The sequence below is a fragment of the Gouania willdenowi genome, chromosome 5, assembly GCF_900634775.1.
Source record: "Gouania willdenowi chromosome 5, fGouWil2.1, whole genome shotgun sequence".
NCBI lineage: Eukaryota > Metazoa > Chordata > Actinopteri > Blenniiformes > Gobiesocidae > Gouania > Gouania willdenowi.
In genome coordinates, this window is record NC_041048.1 from 23,544,994 (window position 1) to 23,567,950 (window position 22,957).

A 22,957-nucleotide genomic window follows, 5' to 3' on the forward strand; every position below is an offset into this window, starting at 1 on the left:
AGGAATTATCAGCACAATTTTGGAATGTTCTGGTTCGTATAAATGCAGCAGGAAAACTAGCAGAAATAGTGGAATGATTTCAATTCTAGATCATGTTGAAATCCTTAAAGTGAATCTATTTTCATCCAACATGGAACGCAAAATGAAAAATAACGTACCGTCTCTCACTCCACAACCAACTTTAATGAACATAATAAAATGAAATAGCAACAGGCATTAAATCACACGTGGCACTCAGCAAGCACACTTACACCCTATTAATAAACACGTGAGGAAGAAGGAGGAAAAAAAGAAGCCATTCCTGAGAGCAGACAAAGGGAGCATAAATGATCAGTGGAGCATTCATTATATTTCTGTGTTGGCACCACTCAGGACTTCTATGCAAAGTGCTGTAAAATGGAGTATGGCATTGCAGCCGGTGCAATTTACAGTCACAGTTTATACATAGCAGCATGCCCCAGGCCTGAGGTGTTGTTACTGATACTGTTGTGAATGTGGCTCATAAATGGCAAGAGGTCCAGTTCTCTGCAGGCTTAAAGATGACACATAAAGGGAAAAAACTGGTGCATTTTGGTCCAATAACTAGTACTACATAGTCATCAACATCTAGAAAAGGGCCACAGAGCGGTGATCAGAATAGATATTGATCAGGTGTTCATTTAAATGAAGCAAATAAAAAGGTCAACGCAAGTGTAAAATCTTTTTTTTTTTTTAAAGACTTCTATAGAAGTAATATTAAGACTTAGATTGTTTTAAGAATCATATCATCTAAGTAAGGACAAAGTAGATTATGTTTCAAATGTAAGCATCATGTCTGTGAAAAGCTGTGCTTAATGTGTTGTGAACATTTACACACACGTATATATATACATACACACATATATATATACATATACATACACACATATATATACATATATATACATATATATACATACATATATACATACATACATACATACATACATATATATATATATATATATATATATATATATATATATATAGATGAATGTGAGCACAAATTAGAGTGAAAAGAAGACACAGTGCAGGCTGTGTGTGCAGAGGTTGTGGTGTGTGAAACACAAACTTACCGCTGTGAAGGTCACAGTATGAAGTAAAGAGGCAGGTTCTAGGTAATAAGTGCGCGTCCACTGCACAGAGCAGCGATACCACAGCCAGGAAACAGGAAAAAGTCTCTTCACAGAGGAATAACAGCACTTTAGAAAGTTCTGGGCTCTCTGTCTGTTTGTCCACCCCTAGACGCTCAGCAGAACCCAGTTTGTTTTCGTTGTGACAGTCGCGATGTTGTCACAATTGGGAGCGTCTACGGTCACCTGTGGTGAGGCGCGAACAGCATTATGGGTAGTGTAGTTTTCAAGAAACCTCAAGGCACTGTTGTATTTTGAGAGCATGACGTGATGCCTGCTGACCGCAGGGAGTTTTTTCCAGACCTAAAGATAACCAGGAGTCAAGGCAAACTTTTTATTTTAGAGTCCCACACGGTCTAATATTTTCACCATTCTATAACATAAACTTTACGTAAATAAAAAAATTATTTTTTTGTTGTTCCTTTTTTGTCCACTATATTAGATTAACACTAGTATTTATCCACTAAGTTTCTTGCAATTTTACTTCCTGGTTAACTGCATAGCTTCCTGTATGATAGAAAAAAATCAAAATATTAATTAGAAATACAAAGACAACATAGTTCAACTTTCATGGCTGTACACACAGTAAACTACAGTCATCACAGAACACACATATCTCTATTAGTATTTTACTAAAGACTATAAACGTTTGAAAAGAAAAAAACAAGTTGCTGGAATTTAGAAAAAGCATATTACATAACACAACCTAAAAATAAACTCACCTTTACTTTCATGCAAGTAGTTGGTTCCAAAGTTGTGCCGCACAGAGTAGTACAGTATGGGTTAAAAAAAAAAAAAAAAAACACAAGTTAAAAACAATGCAGCAAAAAGTGGATAAAGTGCATTTTAAAAACACATTATCATAAGATAGCTGTCCATAATAATAAAGATACGTGTAACATTATGCATTTGCATAAGAGGGATAAGTTAAAATAGTCAAACTTCTTCCTTATCCATTTTTGAACGTGTAAATTTTTTATTGAAATCTTCTTACTTTGTGTTTTTTGACTAGTTTTTGGAAATGAACTTGTTTTGTGACATTTCTTTTATTTCTCTAAGTATTGTTTTTGTTTGTTCCAAAACGAATCAAATCAAATGAAATATGGGGAACACAAACTATAAGTTCCTGTTTGATATCATCACATGCTACGGCATTATTGCAAGCATTTCAAAACAGAAATAATGCTGAATTTACAATACCGTTAATTTCCTAATGTGATTGTAGTAACGTTTACATTTTATTTATTTATTCAGTTCATTTTCGATATGGTTACATTCACTTTCACATTTACATTTTTTTTTTTTTTTTTGTACATGCCGAAAAAAACTCTGTCTTTTTGAAACACTTCTTTAATTTCCCCACGAGGAGGCAGCCTTTTACACAACAACAAACTCTTCTGATACTAAACTGATCATAATAATTCTGCTTTTTTCAAACCAATATTGTTGAAATATTCGATTTTAGGTTTTCTTAGAAGTCTGATACTTATTAATTTGTCGATTGTTTTTAATCGGGTAGTGACAGCGTAATCTGAGGGTCACTGGTTCAAATCCCACCTGGGCCATCCATCAGGTGAGATGTTGAGCAAGTCAATGTATTGAGGTAGCTTTGATTAGAACATTTTTTTTTAAATACTAAATATTGTGTAAAAATCGATTGAAATGAAAGAAAATTGCTACTTTGACTTCACTACATTTCCCATGAGCACCTGAAAGACTTGTTTTTTGCTTTTTACATTCATTGTAATAATGCCAGTGCTGTTTAATCTGTTTAAACATGCTTCATTTGGTTTATTGGTTAGTTCCCTAATGTAGAAGGATTTCTCCTTATGGGTTTTTTTCCTGCTCTTATTTCATTATTATCTTAATAACACATAATGTACGTTATGAATCCCCACTAATAAAGATAGATGGTTTTACATAAATGTGACAGCTATACCATTTCAATTGTTTAACCAATTCATCAGGTTATTGAAAATCTGAACAATTGTGTAGTAAATAAAATAAAGCTGTGGGAATGCACAGTAACTGAGGGAAATATAAGGTTTTCTTTCACCTTTAGCACTTAAAGATCTTTATCTACATTTATTACCATCCTCATATTTAAGTTATTCCAGGCAAGTTTTCAGATTAGTTGTTTATGATTAAAAAAAAATAGCAAGTTTGACTTTTGCACACACACACGAAAAAAGTTTGATTCATTTTATTATCTTTTGGGGGTTTTTCAACATAGTAATAACTTGTTTTGTTTTCTCTCACCAGTTAAATGAGTACACAGGAGACATTTCAATGGGCAGTGTCATTTTATTTCAGTAACGTTACCAGGTGACTTCACTTTTTTTTAACAAATCAGACTAATTTTCTGAAATCAAGGTGTTGGGTTTTTACTTCAAATGGCTGCTGCCCTGCTTTTTAAATAATTACCTGCTTTAACACATCTGGTAATTAATTGTTCTTCCATCTTTATTGAAGCATCTGTTATCAGGGAGAAATCTAAAGCCTACCAGGATGAAATGTAGAAATACTTAGAAAATAACCAGTTACCTGAAACATCTCGCTGTAATGCCATCCCCAAAGTAGTTACTACTACTGCTACTACTACTAAAAGCATACTAAATGTATGTTGTTGACATCATGTTTCTTTTAAATAAATGATATTTTCTAATAAGTCCATGTTAAATTATTAAAACTGTGTTTGCAGAAGATCGCATCCATTACAAAGCCTGAGATGGTTGATCAAATTCAAACTTAAATTTTGATTAAATATTCTTAAAATCCCAGAGTGATATTGTACAGGCGGGTCATGTGATTTGAAAACTACAGTTAAATTAAATAATGACAATACTTTTGAACACTTTACAACACTTTGCACATTAAGAATCAATATTTGAGCTAAATCCTCTCTTTGGCAGACAAAAGCCTTCCTTATAAATACCAACATGAGGCTAGAAAAACAACTGACCAGTTTTGCACCATAAAGAAAGTCTTTGAAAAGGGAATTTTCGAGCAAATATGGAAAGGAAAAAAAAAATCTAAAAGTGTGATTCAATCTTCTCAGCCTGTCGAACCAACGCTTCATGTGCTCAGAGTCTGCTTAACATGCAACACCACTTCCTGTGTAAAATACTGGTAATACACAAACATTACTGCTTTTAATTGAAATCAATACACAACATGTATTAGAGTTTTACATCAATCACTGGTCTTATTTTTAAAGCTTTACCAATGATGTAAAAACTGAAGAGAATTTTTCTAATCAATTGTTGAACATGGTCAAAGAATATGATCCTACATAGTTTCCATTTTGACAAGTGCTAAGAAAACAGAGGTCAACTGAAGAGTTCCAGTAGACGTGAAGGGAACAAAGCGTTCTATGTGTAGGGTAAGGAGGGGTACTGAGGATGCCACCAGTCCATGAGCCTCACGCTGTGTACGGGATCCAACACCACCTGGGTTCCACTCTGATCCCCTCTCTTCCGTCCACGATGCGGCGGCGAGTCCTGGAACACGAGACGAACGCGGTGATGGCGCATGTCTGTGCTTACGTTGATTGTGAACTGTAAACAAAAGAGATCGATGATGATTAATGGAGGATTTGAACAAATAAATACTGTGCTAATGTTACATTTCTCAAAAAACAAAATACAAGCATTAAGACTGATTAACAGCCTGACTCATGAGGCTTTATTGTCCAGCTGCTAATATGAAGTAAGAGACTTAGATGAGGATTTAACGCCCAATATTAATGTAACTAAGCATCCAGAAATCGTGAAATGTGTTTTTCATCAGCGTTTTGCCTTACAGTAATTACTGGGACTAAGAAAAAATATTGACTTGACTTTTGGTGTTTTTATTTGTTGAAAAGGCTTCTGTGAATACCTGAACAATAACAATTATGTTTCTTAGATTCTATGAGTCCTTTGCTAGAAAATATTATCAGGTGGCCATTATGAAAGAACTTTTCTTACATCTACAAGTTTACCAGCTGTAATTCCTGATGAATAAACTCTTATGTTCCAGATAATCAGGCTAATACGTCACCTTAGTAAACAGGTTTCCAAGTACCTTATGGAATGGTTGTTGGAAAACCAAATTTGTGGATATAATTGTATCTAATGTTTGTTTTTCAAATGGGCTTAGTTTATAGGGGTACCATATACAAATGCACACTACTGCGTACATGAACATATCTATGTTGGGGGTTGAACGACTACATCATTTTAAATGTCCACTATGTGCATACTAGTCAAGTCGACGTCTGGCACTGACTGAGTTAATTAACACTAACACTTAACAACCCACAATGCATCAATGTTATGGTTCCCAAATTTTCAGGCCTATCTTTGATCTCTGCACCATATGTCACCTAGACTGTTCACGGTTACTATACCTGTCATTTAAATAACATCTGTGTTTGATTCTATTACTGATGTTTGTTTTATGTTCGCACCAACCTGCTAATGGGACAGGGGATGGAAATTAGCCTCCTGACTACAATCCCATGTCTTTACATGAAAATGTTTTCAATACATATTGTCCCATTAAAAAAATTTTAAAAAATCTCAAATAGCTTTGCATATTTGATCGACATGTATAAATATCACAAGGGGTGTACTCCATTGTTTAGCCAGCAATTGGCATATATAATATTTAGTCATATATCCGTCATTTTTAGCATAACATTGATTAATGATTGAGCTCTTTTATTTGCACAAAGCAAATAAACTTACAATAATCTAAAAAAACAAAAAAAAAACAATTCACATGACCATTTAAATAGGTGTGACTTAAATAAAGGCCTGATAAGCAACATTTTTGCCTGTGATCATGTGCAATGCTTATTCAAACATTAAAGAGAAACTAAGCCCTGAGGTTTTGGCTGACGTGCGTCTCGGCTGGAAATTAAATAAATTTGTCTCGGTTATGGGCGGGGCTTCTGGAACGGTTAAGAAACACCCAGTCAATACAATAAAATCTCCAAATAATAATCTATGCTATGCTAACTACCTACTAAACACTCACTATCTCTTTATTTACTATTCTCTCAATCCAACCTACTCACCACAGATTGCAGAGTCCACTTGTATTAGTTTTATCATTGTTTTTCATATATCAACATATAAGACAATATATTTTGAAACATTTAAAATTACAAAGGGTACATGTGATTCTATACCTCAGAGCTAAATACAGCTGAACTGTCACAGAGTAAATGCACTCGTCAATGAGGCGACTCAAGTTAAAACAAGTCAATTTATTCATTTCTGTGCGCAATTAAATCATACTTGTGTGCTGTCGTTTTTGATCAGTGTGAAATGGTGCCACACTAGATACTCGCTGTCAGGTTTTTTTTTTTTTAAGTAAACTGTTGCCGCTAGTTTTGCTACCCTCTGCTGACTGCTCTATGCTTCTTTGGGTAGCTATGGTAACGATTCAATAGCGGAAGAAAGGGCAGCGGTGCATCATGAAAATCAGTGCGGGCAGAGCGAAAACAAAACCCAGCAGCTCCGTTAACGCAAATTAGATGAAAACTCAACTCGTTTTAATAGGTTTAATCAAATAATTATTTCAGGCCTAATAATATTATTAATAATGTAAAGTAGTTGGACTATTTCTTCTTGTCATTTGGAAAGCTATAACACTGAGGTAATCTGCTACAGTTCTATCCAAGTTATGAAAAAAAAAAAAAAAAAAAAAAAAACATGACAGTGGACGCATCATAAAGTGTCAAACTGAATAATTATATGAACCTTCTCCCCCAGATGCAGATGCATAACACATAAAATGTAGTCACAAAGGAGGTACTTGCCAAAGATAGGGTCATGCCCATTACAACAGGAGTGAAGACGAAATTGAGTGTGGTGATCTGGAGCACGTAGCAGTCTGCGTCTGGGTTCATATGAACATCTTTATATTGTCTTGGTGCACATAAGGACTTGGCACAACCATTTTTGCTGTGTCCCTGCTGTTAGAGAGGAGCATAAAAAATGTATAAATGCCAACAATTACTAAATAAGTACTTCAAACATTAAAATAATTTACCTGCATCCTAAATTTAAAGTTGAACTCCCACAATGTCTCTGGCCGAGTCCCTGACACCTTTTGGAGCCAGAAGAGTAAACACTGCAACAAAAACGAGCAAGTGAAAATGTTGACATTTCTTAAATGAATGGCGTCCATTTGGTTAACGGTAGCATTTTTACAATAAAGCAAAACTAAATTGTGTTAAATAATTAAATAATAGGGGTGTTGGAAAAAAATTGATTTGGCGGTACAGTACATCGCGATATTACATCGCACGATTCTCGGATTGATTCAAAATGCATCCTTATCGATTTATTTAACCAGGAAAGTCTTTTCCACTGCAGGAGACATTGTAACTGCACAAAGAAGTGCTGAAACCTGGGCATGTTGACCAGCTTGTGTTTTTTCAACAAAATCTAAAAAGAAAGTACTAACTTTCTGCATTTATTTATTGTTCTAGACATATACCTCAGTTAAGTTACACTAAAGTCATGTTGCACTAAAGTCAAAGTTGGTTTAAAAGCCACAGGTAGATTGGATGTTATTTTTTTTTATTTTAAGTAGTTGGCACATGGCATGTTAAAGCCAATGTTTTGAATGTAAAATATGCCAATAAAATATATTTCATATATAATGTTCTCATGAAGGTGTACACATTTACAGATTAGTTGTTTCTTAAGTCATATATGTATAAATATAAAAAAAAAAATCACAATGATCACCTTATACTTTAATATCGGGATATATGGTATCGTATCGGGATACAAATTGTATCGCCAGATGCCAAGCAATACACATCCCTATTAAATAAATAAATAAAACTTCTCCAGAAACTAAATATGTCATTACAAGACACCTTTAAAAAAAAAAAAAAAAAAAACACTCACCTTGGAATTGAGTAACGTAGTGGGTGTAGATTCTGGCAGTGCAGGAATTTTTGACACACGCAAACTAAACGGTTCATACAAATGGAAAAGAGAGCGAATAACACAAGCTCTGAGATGATGCATCCTGTCAATTGAATCAGGCTGAAGACGAAACGGCAGATGGATGTCCAACCTGTAATGTCTTTCAACAAAAAGACCACACCTTAGAAAAGTTACATATTCAGAAACACTTGACTATTTCACTTTTGAGGCACTGCCACAGCTCACAATGATTATTACTAGTGGAATGCTTCTTAAAAATGTGTAAATGTGTGAAATGTTTACCTTCTGTAAAGTCTGGTCCAAAACACAGCGGTGCAAGTAACGGTCCAAGCGTTCCTGCAGATCAGTGCAAATCTGCACACGTCCTCAGGTCGAATATAGGAGGAAAGCACTAACCAAATGTCTACTGGGTATTCCCCCCCTTCACTGCTCTCACTGCTTTCTGCAAAAACACAACATTACAAATTAATATACAATTACACCGCCTCATTTTTTCCCCCATTTGACTTCTGTATGTAAAACGGCGTCTCAGGGCCACATGACAATATAAATTAATCCGAGTGCTACAAGATTAAAGTGTAATATTATGAGAATAAAGTTGTAATATTTATATTTCGAGAATAAAGCTGTAATTTAATGAGAATCAAATCAAGTTTTATTTCTAAAGCGCTTTACAACAACCAAAGTTGACCAAAGCGCAGTACACAATAAAAAATACAATTTTAAAACTGCATAATATATAATTAAAAACAGGCCATCATCACATTTAAAACAAGTGCTACAGAACTATGTATCAAACGCCTTTTTAATCACGTGAGTCTTTAGTTTTGCTTTGAACAGGGGCAGGTCTTTGAGAATAAAGTTGTAATTTTATTAGATTTAAGTCGTAATATTTTGAGATTAAAGTCATTATTTAAAAAACTTGCAATGGTATAGTGCTTAGAATTCCCAGTTGAAGTGATCGGGTAATCTTTATAAATGATATTACAATAGAAAAGGTGTCTGAAAACAAATTTTTGGGGATGATTATTGATGATAAACTGAATTGGAAACCGCACATCAGACACATTCAAAATAAAATCTCAAAAAGTATTGCAGTGATTAATCAAACTAAGCATGTGCTGGAGTATAAATCGCTTCATCTGCTGTACTGTTCTTTGGTCATGTCGTATCTGACATATGGTATAGAAATTTGGGGTAACAATTACAAAAGTTAATTACATTCCCTTTTCATACTCCAGAAACGAGCAATCAGAACAATTAATAAGGCTGGATATTATGAGCACTCCAACAAATTATTTCTGCAATCTAATCTATTAAAACTGTATGATTTAGTTGACTTTTATACGGTACAACTGTTATACAAAGCTACAAAATCATTGTTACCAGCTAAAATTCAAGAACTATTTGAATTAAGAGAAGGGGATTATGATCTAAGAGGATGTATGATCTTTAAAGTGCAGATGGTGCATTCAACCAGAAAAAAGATGTGCATTTCTGTGCTAGGGGTCTGGCTTTGGAATAGGTTAGAGGAAGATCTTAAGCAGTGCCCAACTCTTTTCAAATTCAAGAAAAAGTATAAAGAAAAAGTTTTACTTGAATATAGTGCCGATGAAAGGATTTAAATTCTATTTGTTACGTAAACAGTTGCATGATGCAGAAGCTGTACATGCGCCTGGTAATGGATATCATTATGTTGCTTGATTATTTCTTCGGATGGAAAATGTAACCACTATTTTTGTTTACGCATGAGTATAGTAAAACTGTGAAAGTACTGTATGGATAAAATACTCTAAGAAGTAAAATTATTTTCAAAGTTACTCAAGTTCATGTACGTGAGTAAATGTAATTGAGTACTTCCCGCCACTGGAATTGAGTTTTTTTTTTTTTCTTCCTTTTTAATTATTATTTAGAATATAAGCGGATTGTGCAATATCACCAGGAAATGTAACCGTTTATTATATTGATTACGGGATAGGCATAAATAAGCTTTTGGCTTCAGCCTATTCCCTTTTTGAGCTACTGTAACAGAATAATGTGAATGTGAATGTTGTAGGAATGTAAAATGTAAATTGCTCAAAAATAAATAAAATCAATCAATCAATCAATCAAAGTGAACGCAACTAACACAGTTGCTTTAAAGTCCTTAAACTGATAACAGTGTGGCGGTGATGGGCCAAAAGGCAGTTCAGTGTGTGAACCCTAAAGACAAGTATAATCTCACTACGTTGAACATGTGAACGCAAAACAGACAAGATCCTGTTTGTTTTCATTCTCATTCTTATAAAATTATTCTCGAAATATTACGACTTTAAAGGGCCCATCATATGCTAAATCAACTTTTCTGTGCTTTAAACATGAAAAAAGTGCTATTAGGGCTTCATACACATGCCCAAAGTGTTTTTTTCATTGACACCCTAAATCGTTAGAGGGTGATTTGCTCCTTTCCTACTGCAGGGCGAGCACAAACACCTCGCTCCAATTTGATGACGTGTCATATTCCCACTTTGATCACAAATTTGACGTGGCACTGAGCTGGAGAAGCCGCACCTCCAGGAAGCTCTCTGCTGTGATTGACATGTAAACAGACACGGCCACTAAGGTGAGCATTTCAGCGTCCATCGCACAGTGCTATGTATGTATTTTCTACAGTCCATGTATGTACCGGTGAACGCCCCGCCCCCACGCTCTGTCTTGTGTTTATAAAGCAGCATTAGCTCAGCTACGGAGTGGGTGGGTCGTTCTCCGGCCCTACGTCACCGTGCGAGGATTAGGAAGTCAGTGTCCTGTCTATAGACACGCCCACTCACGAATATGCATAAGTAGAACGCAAAACAGCGTGTTTGTGTAGAGTTACACAGAAAGTGACTTTTCAGAGGCTAAAACTCTGGAAAGCAGGCGCGTTTGGAAAAATAAACCTCAAATACTGTGTTTTTGGGGTTCTTAGAACAAATGGAGATGGGTGAAAAATAGCATGATATGGGACCTTTAAATTCGTAGTGCCCAGATTTTGTATTTGTTTTAATGGGGCCCTAATACGCCATTTTATATATATGCAACCAAAATACCAAAGCAAAATCCCTGTACGTACATGGCAATAGACACTGTCTAATCTGATCTGAATTATCCAACCATTCTCCATGCTTTTATAAAATCAAAAAAAAATGAATAAATAAATAAATAAAACTGTAATACCCTTCCGCCGCTTGTTCTTCTTCTTGCGAGTGACTTTAGTTTCATTTCCCTCTTCATCCTCAGGTTCCATGTCATCAGCGCTGGCCAGGGTGTCGTCTGCTGTCACACCTGCTGTGGATGAGAGAACCTGTTCCACAGCTCCCTGAGATGCTTCCAAGCCACACAGTAGTTTCACTAAAGAAGCCAAGATCAAGTCAGTGTGTGGTTCAGATTGTCAGACAACACATTATCATTCAGTTTCATTGTACCTTCTTTATGAATTGCATTTGCTACAGCCTTCTTCACCCTCCCAGACTTAACAACGGCTGGGTCTGCATCGGCATAATCAGCAACAGTGACTGGAGGAAGAAAGTAGATGAAAAACAATGTTCAGACAGTGCAAAGGTCAAAGGGCAAAATATCATGCGCATGCGCACGACAGCCCCTGCGATTATAAGGAAAACTGCTTTAATTCAGACAATGAACATCTATAACGCAGTTTGATTATGTGTTTCAGGGTGTTACTTAGTGAACTATATGATTGAGGAAAACCTCCTTTTCGTATTCAATGGTCAGTGTCGTGCTAATTGTGCTAGCTGCTATCTGTACCTGATTCCGAACAAACGTCCGCAACTTTGAATTTCAGCCGTTTTCTGACCCCTTTCTTGGGCATGACGAGACAAGTGATCTGTGGACGCTTAACAGTGGTCTGGGACCTGCCATGGTTCAATGGCAACCGGAGGTAAATAGAAAGAAACAAAAACAAGAAAGAAATTGAAAATTGTACCGCCGGGATCTTCAGCCATCATGGAATGACGTAACGCTCCAAGACAACGCGAGAACTTGTCTCAAAAACCCGTTTTACTGCCCCCTATTGGTCAGTGGGTCTTATCAACAATAATAACTGTAATCAAAATGACAAATCTATGCTAAGCTTACATTTCCCCTGAATCTACAATAAATACAACATTATTTAATGATATAAGAAAAATCACAAAAAACTGAAAATAATTCCTATAAAATATCTAATAATTTCAAAAAAATTGAAAAAATATTTCCCATAAAAGATATCTCATCAATTAGGAAAAAAAACTGAAATTATTCTAATAAAAACAGATTAACAGGGGCATTTTTTTTCTTTTTTGTATTATTCTGTTTTATATTGAATTGCTCTAATTTTTTATTATTATTCTGTTTATTGTAAAGTGTCCTTGGGTGGCCTGAAAGGTGCTTTTAAATAAAATGTATTGTTGTTGCTGTTGTTGTTATTATTATTATTATTATTATTATTATTATTATTATTATTATTATTATTATTATTATTATTATTATTATTTATTTATTAATTTTGTTTTATACATATTAACCGGAAATACCAACATAAAAGTTAATTCCGGTGAATTTGCATATTAGCTAAATATTTAGTTTCACCGTGACATTTAGATTTAAATTTAACATTTAGATTTAACATTTAAGATTTACATTTAACATTTACATTATGTTTTTACGAGAGAAAAAAAAAAAATCACAAATTTCACATGTATTGCTATAAATCCGGTCAAAAGTAGCGTAAAAAAAAAAAAAAAAATCACATGTGTTTTTAAACTTAGTTTGCTGCTAAATGTTGCAAAAACTTGCAGATTATTTTAGCGCCCCATACTTTTCCTTATGCATGGACGCGCTGCATAGGCTCAGTCAGTTTGATGCTTCAAGAACGCGCAGCTCGTTCCCGAGGCTACGAGTGGTGCTGATGTGAGAAGTTAATCACAAGTAGAACGCTGCACCTGCTCCTATAGTAACACGATATGGCATAAAATAAAATTACAGTTATTTAGATAAATTGGAGATATTAACTCTTAATATTCTTACAATGTTTCAAGCAATGTATGGTAGATTGGCCAGCAGTATGAGAGGCGTGTGTGTGTGTGTGTGTGTGTGTGTGTGTGTGTGTGTGTGTGTGTGTGTGTGTGTGTGTGTGTGTGTGTGGGCAGGAGGAGGAACTCGGTGTCCGTGTGGAGCGATGGCAGAGGAGGATGCAGGAAGGACTCGCTCTCACTATCATCAGGAATGAGGAGCTAACGTTGGGTCAATTTACGCGTGACATTTTCTCGTCAGTCTAAGATTATGTGCGTCGTGCGCGCGGACACCACCCCTACAAACACACCCGTCTGTCTGTGAACGGAGCGGAGCTGTCAATCAAACCACGCCGGGGTCTCTGCATGGGAGTGCATGGCGCGCCGGGCAGGGCGGATCTACGCACGGGGTGGAAATACACCGGCTGATATGGATGGAAGGTCATTTCTTTCTTTCTTATAGGAAATGGAGAGATAAAGCCTGGAAATGCACGTTTGATGCGTGAGGGGGGGTGGGGGGGGATCACGTTAGCGGAGTAAGGTGCGTAATGCTCCCAGGCTTTGGCACGGGGCCCAGTAAACCGTGTTATCTGGGATTTTAAGTGTGTAACTGGCTGTTAACACATCATCGTTTCATCCTAATCCCGACAGTGACACGGTCCTATATCTGCTATAAGCTAAAATGATGTGTGAGGTGATGCCGACCATCAGCGAGGGAGACGCGGCCGGTCCTCCCAGAGGCATCGGCAGCGTTCCTAACGGATCGGACCAGGAGGCTAACTTCGAGCAGCTGATGGTCAACATGCTAGACGAGAGGGATAAGCTGCTAGAGTCCCTCAGAGAGACCCAGGAGACCCTTATCCAGTCGCAGACCAAACTCCAGGGGGCGCTGCACGAAAGGGACGTGCTCCAGCGGCAGATCAACGCCGCGCTGCCTCAGGTGAGCAGCGGCCTGGGAGGAGGAGGAGGAGGGTGGGCCTGGGCATGTGGTCCGAGGATGGAGCATCTTTATTTAATAAACTATTTCTTAAATATAATACACATGGGAGGAGAGATCTTGTCAAAAATAAATCAGATATAGGTCTAAAAAATGGAAACAAATTAAGGTGTATTAATTTTTACATCATACATCATTCTGAATAAATACTTGATGTTAATATCAGCTTTCACACCTAACCTTGATGTAGTATTCTTTATCACACTGCTCTGCTGGGGAAGCCCTCATACATCTTTATGTCCATAGATCATTGACTAATGTGCAGATGACATGATTATACAGACATGCACTTCTTCTCAGGCTTAAAGGCAGGACACTGTAACTGTACCACAAAGAGGAATGTCACTGTGTCAATGTCTGCTGGGCAGATAATGCAGCCAGTGGAAAGGCAAGTATAGGGGCAGGGGTTTGACTGAATATTGAAGTTTGAAGACTGAAAGGTTGGGACTGAAAGTGAAAGATGATTTATGATGAAGGATGGGGAGATGATGGTCTTCTGATGTTGTGATTAATAGTTTGAACCAAAAAAGCCTTGCCTTGGCAGCCTTGTCATGTTTGCTATGTGTGAATGTTGATGCTTTGCTGTGGTGGCTCATCGATTGAGAGTGAATGGGTTCAGAGCGAGAGAAATTCCAGAAGAAGAACATACAAATCTGCTTTGTATTGTTTTAAAAATAATTATTTTAAAACAATACAAAGCAGATTTGTTTTATAAATTCATTAATATGCATTCATTGTTATCTTCTTGAATGGTTCCTAAAAGAAGCTGCACTGGTTGGTCATCTTTTGTTATTCTTTATTTACCAAACATTGGAAGTCCAGAAAACAGGGCTTGCAGTTGGGATGTAGGCTATGGCTGCATTCAAAATTGCATACTAACGTACAACTCTTACTAAGTTTGACGTCAAAATGAATATAGTGAGTTCACACTCAATAGTATGGAAAGGTTGAATATGCGAGAAGTACCCGGATGTATACTATATGGGGACATTTGCACGATGCACGATGGGAACACTAAGTATACTCAACCGCCTCATGATGAATTGCGAGCGAAACGTAAAATTGTCCTGGTACCGTCTTTAAGTTAAAAATCAAACATCCCCTTTTCAAAACCAAAGTATCTCTTCTTGTCTTCCATTAGTTTATTAGCGCTTTTGTAAATAGGGCTCTTGTTTTGAAGTTAATCTGACGTTTTGTCAGTAGCACAATGGTGGCTCTCCAAAAATCTAAGAAATGGCAGAATAAAATGTGTAATGGTGAGTTTTATGGACGAAATGACCACATGTTGATATTGTACTTGGTCACTTTCTCACTTAAAATGCTTGAAGAACTATTAAAGGTGGTGAATCAACAGAGATATTTAGCCGCAATGTGATACCGTTTTTTGTCGTTGTAGGTTCGAAATAACCTTGCCTGCAAGATGGATTCTCCTGGTGTTCACAAACACCAGAATCCATCTTGTGCTGTTCCCGCCTTTGCTTTCGAATCCGAACCGACACGGTTTGAATCAATCATGAGGCAGTGTTGTGGTTTAGGGCGAGATATCCGGGTGTGACTAAGGCAGAAGCGCCGAAGCAAAACTTGCGCATGCGCAGTTGCGGGGAGAGGAACTAGCTGAGCTACCGCTATTAGCATAGCTCCGAATCAAAATAGAAAGATGTCGACGCAGGAGGATAGTGCCCTTAACTAGCATACTCATGTTGCAAAAATGGCGAAAGTCACTCAACAACATAATGACGGCAGCATTATTATCCTAAAAGAACGTTTTCACCAGCAGAGCCTTGTTGCTGTTGTAGCAGCGTCTCTGCGGCGCATGCCGATGATGATATCATCATTTGTTACCGTGTGATTGGCTAAAACAAATCATGGTGGACAGGCGCTTCGCCCACTCAGCTTCAAGCGTTCTGTTCATGTCCCTCCCTAGTTCCGAAAGGATTTGCCAGACATAGACCCAGATCCATGTGGAGAACTCGAGTTAGAGGGAGGGCTATACATCAATCTGGCTCTTGCCAGGTTAGGTTCGAAATGCTTCTTGCGGAACTTGGAAGTATATTTCAGTGGGAACGATCATCATCGGTCATCATCCTAATCATACTTAATGTATATAATAGACAGTATGTACTCATTGAGTTTGTAGTGTATAGTATGGAGTGTGCTATTTTGAACACAGTCATATGTCATGACTGGGGCAAAGCCACAAAAAAAAAAAAAAATAAGGAAAGATAGCACCTATAACATCTTTGGGTTTTTAGTTTAGTATAGGTAGCTGAGACTTATGTCAACCTAGCAGTGCAAGCCATGTCTCGCTAAATTTCTTGACATATTGTGTGAACTGCTTTTGGCTTGCAAAAGTAGCAAAATGTGCCATTGAAGTTAAATGCATTTAAATGAATAGTTTCTGAGAGTGATTCGAGTTAATCCAAACTGACCTCTGGAAGTAATGACCTGAGTGTTTTTGTGTGGTTAAAAGACACATTTTAGCCTTGATGTTTGCATTTGGGAAGAAAGGTTGTCGCAAGTCACCCAACATGACAGCAGGGAAGCCACAGCACATAAAAATGTGTTACCCTCTGACCCTGCAATCTAAAAGTGTGCTATGATGTCACCCTATGGTGTGCATTTTGAGTAGAGATGGAGACAGAGAGAAAGAGAATGATAAAGAGAGAGAGAGAGAGAGAGCACAAGGAGCAGAGCAATGCTGTCGATGACAGGCTCGCTGCAGCGCTCTGTGAAAGAAACATGGCTGCTTGCTACATGGCCCTAGGCTGATCACTTCCAAACATGCAGGCACGTCTGTCACTGTGTGTGTATGTGTGACTGTGTGTGTGTGACTGTGTTTGTGTGTGTATAAGGCTTGTTTTCTAATCCAGCTTAGTTAAATGAAATGTTTTATCATCTATCTATAAATCAAGGATTGTCTGTGTGTGTATGTGTGGAGCGCATAATTCCCTGACGCAGTGTCTGATCAAGCTGAAACTTTCTGAACAGCTTGCACATGGCCCCATGGTGTGCAGCCATTATTTTGGACTTATTTGGTGTTGCAAAATGTTTATTGTAATTTTATTTTGATTGTATGTGGGACCAGACATGAGAGGTGTCCGGATATTCTCTGGCTCTGTGCTGTGACACATGCCTGCAAAGTCTGTGTAAACATGCACATTTCTCCGCAAATACAGCATTATAAACGCTGATATTTTCACCACGTGTTCACAACCTAATGTGCACCTTGGATGTACATGCTGCACGCACACAGAGCTGTTTAGAGAGAAATTTGTGATAAGGAAGTTCAAAATAGACTCAAATAGTTCCCGGGAGTTATTGGCGGGCAATAGTAGCGGCTGTGCTCAAAGCGAACAGCGAAACATGCACATTTCTCCGTGAACACGCCATTATAATTGCTGATATTTTCACCACGTGTTTATAACCTAATGCGCACCTTGGATGTACGTGTCATGTTTGTGTGTAATTAATTTTCCCACTGAGTTTTTCCTTGCCGAAGGAGGGTCTAAGGACAGGGGATGACATTTATTATCCATTTGCTTAAGTCTAGTGTACATTGGTGCAAACTTTATTTATCAATTTATCATGCACATGTCTCAGAATTAAACCAGGGAAATCACACATGCTATTTCACTTTGTTCCCACAAATATATCCCTTTATAACACTACAGAGTACAGAGTATGTACACCTCTTTGTACATCCAACCTTTTATTTGGCCATAATTGACAACGCTTCTTAAGCTCCCACTATATGAATACATACTTCTGATGGGCACTGTACTAGTAGCAATAATAAAAGCAATAGTTTTCATATCCTCAAAGATCTTGTTCAGACATTATTACAGTGCAATGTGCACGTGCACATACACATATGCACACATGAATGGCAAAAACAATAACAGTAAATTACATTTTTTCAACAACCTTTAGATGATGCCATGTTTACTGTGTAAAACAATACAGCACAATAAGTGAAAATCTCAGATGTAATTGATATCTTATCAGTTTTGTTTCTGATTTAAGAATTGTAGCTTAAGCAGGGTACACATTTATGAGGATTTTCTAAATCTGAACAGATTTTTCATCTGTTACAGACATCACACGTCAAGATTAAAAAATCAGGCATAGAACAGTTTTGATTGAACTATGTGTGTTTCCTCCAATAATCTTAACACACACACAAAAAAAACAATTTTGTCTCATTACCGATCAACCTCCAAGCCAGAAATCGTGCATGATTAAACTTGAAACTCCGATATCCTACTTGAAAAAAAATGACTTGGATTGCTATCTGAAGTCCGAGCTTCTATTCGGTAAAGTCAGGAAATAAATCTAGTATCATAGCGGTGAGCCATGTTTGAGATAGTTCAATGTACTTGAAGATCGGAATTTTCAACTCGCTTCTTGATCAGCTACGGTTCTTTTGGTCATAAATATTGAACAGTTTAATATTCACTCTTAACTAGGGATGCACCAAAATTGTTGCTAGCGAAATTTTCAAAGGCAATTTCTCACCGAAAAAAGCAGACCAAAACAGGATGTTGTGATGACCTGAGCAAACACCGCAGTCTGGCCGCCTTTTACTCTGAAACATATTCATAAATTATTCCTTACCCCTTTAGCACTGAAAGAATATCTGTAATATTACGTGAATGTCTGTAAAAGTCACGTTTTTCTATTAGCTCTGTCTGCTAGCATAGCATCTCTTCTTCACTGCACAGAATAGCTGCATCCCAACCAACCACTGGGTTACCAGCGCCCTCTGCTGCTCCAAACAAATATCTGACGTAAATACAGTGCAGACTGTTTTTTTTTTTTTTTTTAAGTCCAGTTGTTAAGGCACAAAATACATTTTCAGTTGCACTTTTAAAAATTAAAAGAACTATTATGCAGTTTGGCATTGTTTACTATAGAACCAGAATTTAAAATAATAGGCTTCTTCTTCATTTGTATTATTCCTTTATTTATTTCATTCAAAATTTATTTTTAGTTAAATTGCATTGTTTTGAATAGTTTATCAAGGGATTCTCTTGACAATGAAAAATAAAAGGAAAATAGAACAGTAGTTTCTAATTTTTTTCCCCAAAAAAATAAAGGAATATTTTCCAATCATCATTTGTCGACAGTCCCATTTTGTAAAATAAATCGTGAGAGAATCGTATCGTGAACTCGGTATCGTGAATCGAATGAGTGAATCGTTACATCCCTCGTCGAAACGGTAGTTACATATCGCTCTCCGTTAACACAGACCTCACTGCAGCCTAACACGTGGCTGTGTATCAGCATCAGAATCTGGTTTCAGTCCATCAGCGCACATTTTGCAGAGATCCTCTTAACTACATCACATTTGTACTTGGTCTGCGCTATAAAGACCATTACTTGAATGGGACTAAAGCAACACGCACAAGAAATGATGCACGCCACAATCAAAGCACACAGAGCGTGTGCCTCCAAGATGCAAACGTACGGAGAACATATTTAATTTGACTCTCATCCAGCAGCCCAGTCAGTTATAGGCTTGTACAATATTATTTAATGAATGAGTGGGAACAAGTTAAACATTTTTTTTTTTTAATTTTATATTGTGCATGGATGGAATGTCAGTGCTAAATAAATATTTTCATATTTTGAGCTGATTTATTCTTTGAAGCATTAATATTAATTTATACATTGCAATGTTTTAGTTTTAGTGAGGTTAGTACACAGTCAGAGCCATAAATGCAATGGGACTAATCATTTGCATAATACATTTTTTCAATGTTTCGGTTTTCAGCTTTCAGCCTTGTTTTGATTTTCAGTTTCGGTGGATAATTCTCATTTCAGTGCATCCCTAACACACCTCAAACCACATGATAATCTTATAATGCTGCATTCACACCGGATGCGTCACAAAATGTCTGTACGGCCAAATTACATACTAAGTCATAGATAGATGCGTCCCAGATGTGAAATATTTCCTGTGCGGTGATGCAGTCTGATCTGCACGTCAAGTGCGTTGGCCGTGCGAGCGCACTCCCGATTTCACGCATATCCGCACATTCGCAAGAGTTGAAAATATTGAACTCCTGCGACTTTTTTGCATGAAAAAAACCAACCAGAGTCTTTGTTGACGATGACGTCAGGCTGCCAACAGGGATACCGGTCTGTTTACCCATTCAACCACGGAGTAGAAGCTGTGTGAGACCACCTGAAGCTGTGTAAGAAGGCCTTTATAACCAGGACTGGACTAGGAAGGATTTGGTGTAAAGTAGAATCAGTGAGGAGGTGGTAGTAGCAGGTAAAAGTTCTCTATGTAGTTACTAAGCTAGGATAGCATTAGCCGCTAATCACACCGGCTTTTCTCACTGGTGGTTTATGTTTGTGAGAGGAGAAAAAGGAGCGCAGCTTCAGCAGGCAGTGAAAATCACGAGTTGGAGGTGTCGCTGGTGGGCGGGGCTTCGCTTCAGACATGCATATGATGCGAATTGGAGACATTTTTGCATCCTGCGGACCCTGCGGTACCTAGTGTGCAGCAGATGCGTCCAGTGCCGCAGAAGACTCATTCAGTGTGAACGCAGCATTAGACATAAGATAATCAGGTGTTTACTGTCCTTGAACAAGAAGGAGGAAATTGTGACAAAAACAGTCCGATTATCTTTCTGTGCATACCAGCTTTAGAAGGTAATGTCTAGGAGTTAGTGTAAAAATAGCACACTGACTTTGGTGTATTGGGTGGATCCTCTTGGCCCCACAATCCTGTAGGTGTCAGTGGGCATTTGGCTGATACAATGTGTGGCTACGCTCACAGCATGAGCATTGTGTTTATGCTTTCCCCTCTGCTCCAGAGGTGTACTGTAGACTGATTTATGTGTTGGCAAGGCAGTTATTTATTTTTTTTATTTTTTTTGCTCTTCTCATTTCCTCATTGAACACACTTTGGTTTTGTCGTGTGTTTGCCTGGTGTGTGTTTCAGTTTTTCGTCTGACTTCATTGTGGTTGTCTGACCCAAAACTGTCAGATTAATCTCTTTCCTCCATGATGCACTCAAACATACACAGATGTACGAACCCACTGCGAGCAAATCAAACTTCCGCTTCCTTCACTATCATTGGGTAAAATATACATGAAGACCTAACAAAGTGAAATTTGCCTCAGCAGCCTGCGTCAAGCTATTTGATCACATATAAAAAGCAACACGCACACAAACACATGTTCATGGACTGCTAGGATAGATGTGTTCATTAACTTGGAGAATAGAGTTTCAGATTAACATGTCAGTCCATTACCCAGCATCATGCCTCTACTACTGCCCTCATATATGGCTTTTCTCATTGACAAATTACACTTTAAATACACGCCCTTAAACACACACACACTTCCTTTTTCTTGTTCTTGACATCAGCATAAAGAAAACCAATCTGACATCATCAAAGGAAATGTGTTGTATGAAAGGCATATGTGTTGGTAATGCAGTGTCTAAAACAAGCAGGTCACTGTGCTTCACCCATATATTTCTATCATAAGGGTTGTATAATCCATGAGAAAAACCTGCCACTTTAATGGATGATTCAGTATTCAAGGGTTTGTGACTCACAAGATGCAGGCAGTTAAGGCACTCCAGAAACACATTTATTTATTTATAACCTTTTATTCAAACCATCAAGCATTTAAAGAACAGAACAGTCATTTTTTTTTATTATTAGTGTTTTTCAATATACGATTCTTTTGTTTTTCAACTTTCAACTTTTTTTGATTGGTATCAGTTCTGATCAGTGTTCATTTTGACAGCAAAATGACTAAAATGCAACCTAGTTTTAGTCAGCTATTTTTTTTAGTCGACTAAATCTGTGACAGATATAGTCGACTAAAATATAAAAGATAAGAGTTCTGCCTTCCATGTGTCAAAAGTAGCTTTGATTGGATACCTTCAGAAAATAAACTTCATTGTGATTGGATTTCGAGCCATGTGAACATTATAGAATCAAAAACAAAATATATACCTGTATATATAATTTAGTTTTCATTCACATGTATTTTTTTTAATTAGTCAAAGTCTTATTATTGTCGCTTAAAAAAATATGGTTGAGAAAATGAACACTGGTTCTGATATGTAAGTTACGATCATGGTACTATTTAGGGCCGAAACGATTCTTCTATTTACCCGACTAAATAAATGATTAAACAAATGAGTCCATCGGTGCAAATGATTTGAGTCGATGTCACGTTTAATTGCTGTTGCTGGAGTCACTGGGTCTGATTTTAGGACCCCTAACTTTATTTCTGGTATAGAACCGTTGCCTGGTTACATGCACTCTGCAGGCTGCTCCATGCAGAGTGGGGCCGAAAAAAGTTTATTTGACACAAAAATCCCCTTGAGCTGTTTTATTGCACAAAACAAAAATACATACAACAATCTAAAAAAAATATTTTTAGGAATAGGAATAACTTAAATAAAGACCTAATAAGCAACATTCTCCCCCAAGTTAAACAAGATAATATAAAGCTTGACATAACAATTTAATATGAAATTCTTTGGCTTTGATAATGTGCAATGCTTGTAGCTACAGAATGTTTTAGGGCCTTGTCCAACCACAACATTATTTGATAACAAATATAGCTTCCTTTAAACATTAGGCAAAAACTGTCATAAAAGTAATATTGCTATTTATTTCTGAGTAGATACAATGTTTTTTTTCCCCCCTATTTTTATTGTTATTCCTATATCACTATATTAAACATTGTGTTTTAAAACATTTAAAATGACAGAGGGTACATGTGATTTTATGCCTCAGAGCCAAATACAGCTGAACTGTCCCTGGATACAATGTAGTCGTAAAGAGAAAATAAAGA

The 22,957-nt window shown here is 37.1% G+C and overlaps 3 protein-coding genes across 10 annotated transcripts in view; 1 reads left to right on the plus strand and 2 right to left on the minus strand.

Annotated features, from left to right (window-relative positions):
- Positions 1 to 1,344, minus strand: part of tfeb (transcription factor EB) — a 43,440-nt gene extending 42,096 nt beyond the window's left edge. For all 4 annotated transcript variants that reach the window (XM_028446219.1, XM_028446221.1, XM_028446213.1 and 1 more), the window contains exon 1: positions 1,095 to 1,344. The gene's annotated coding sequence lies outside the window, so the exon portion shown is untranslated. The remainder of the gene's footprint in view (positions 1 to 1,094) is intronic.
- Positions 1,345 to 3,435: 2,091 nt separating this feature from the next.
- On the minus strand, positions 3,436 to 12,124 carry tmem183a (transmembrane protein 183A). Its single transcript, XM_028446222.1, has 8 exons — positions 11,888 to 12,124; positions 11,548 to 11,637; positions 11,300 to 11,473; positions 8,387 to 8,546; positions 8,063 to 8,243; positions 7,194 to 7,274; positions 6,961 to 7,116; positions 3,436 to 4,708 (listed from the first exon to the last, which is right to left on the minus strand). The coding sequence occupies exons 1-8, from the start codon at positions 11,949 to 11,951 to the stop codon at positions 4,523 to 4,525; spliced, it is 1,092 nt and encodes a 363-aa protein (XP_028302023.1). The 5' UTR covers positions 11,952 to 12,124; the 3' UTR covers positions 3,436 to 4,522.
- Positions 12,125 to 13,644: 1,520 nt separating this feature from the next.
- The window catches only part of ppfia4 (PTPRF interacting protein alpha 4), an 80,040-nt gene continuing 70,727 nt past the window's right edge, over positions 13,645 to 22,957 (plus strand). For 4 of the 5 annotated variants that reach the window (XM_028446651.1, XM_028446653.1, XM_028446652.1 and 1 more), the window contains exon 1: positions 13,645 to 14,071. In XM_028446651.1, the coding sequence (XP_028302452.1) occupies positions 13,814 to 14,071 (258 nt within the window). In that variant the 5' untranslated portion in view covers positions 13,645 to 13,813. The remainder of the gene's footprint in view (positions 14,072 to 22,957) is intronic. The other variant, XM_028446650.1, reaches the window with a different exon arrangement.

Coding starts and splice junctions, on each gene's coding strand:
- tmem183a (XM_028446222.1), bottom strand. CDS start 11,951: ATGCCCAAGAAAGGGGTCAGAAAACGGCTGAAATTCAAAGTTGCGGAC. Junction 11,474..11,547: donor AAATGCAATTCATAAAGAAG/GTACAATGAAAC, acceptor TGGCTTCTTTAG/TGAAACTACTGTGTGGCTTG. Junction 8,547..11,299: donor GAAGAACAAGCGGCGGAAGG/GTATTACAGTTT, acceptor GTGTTTTTGCAG/AAAGCAGTGAGAGCAGTGAA.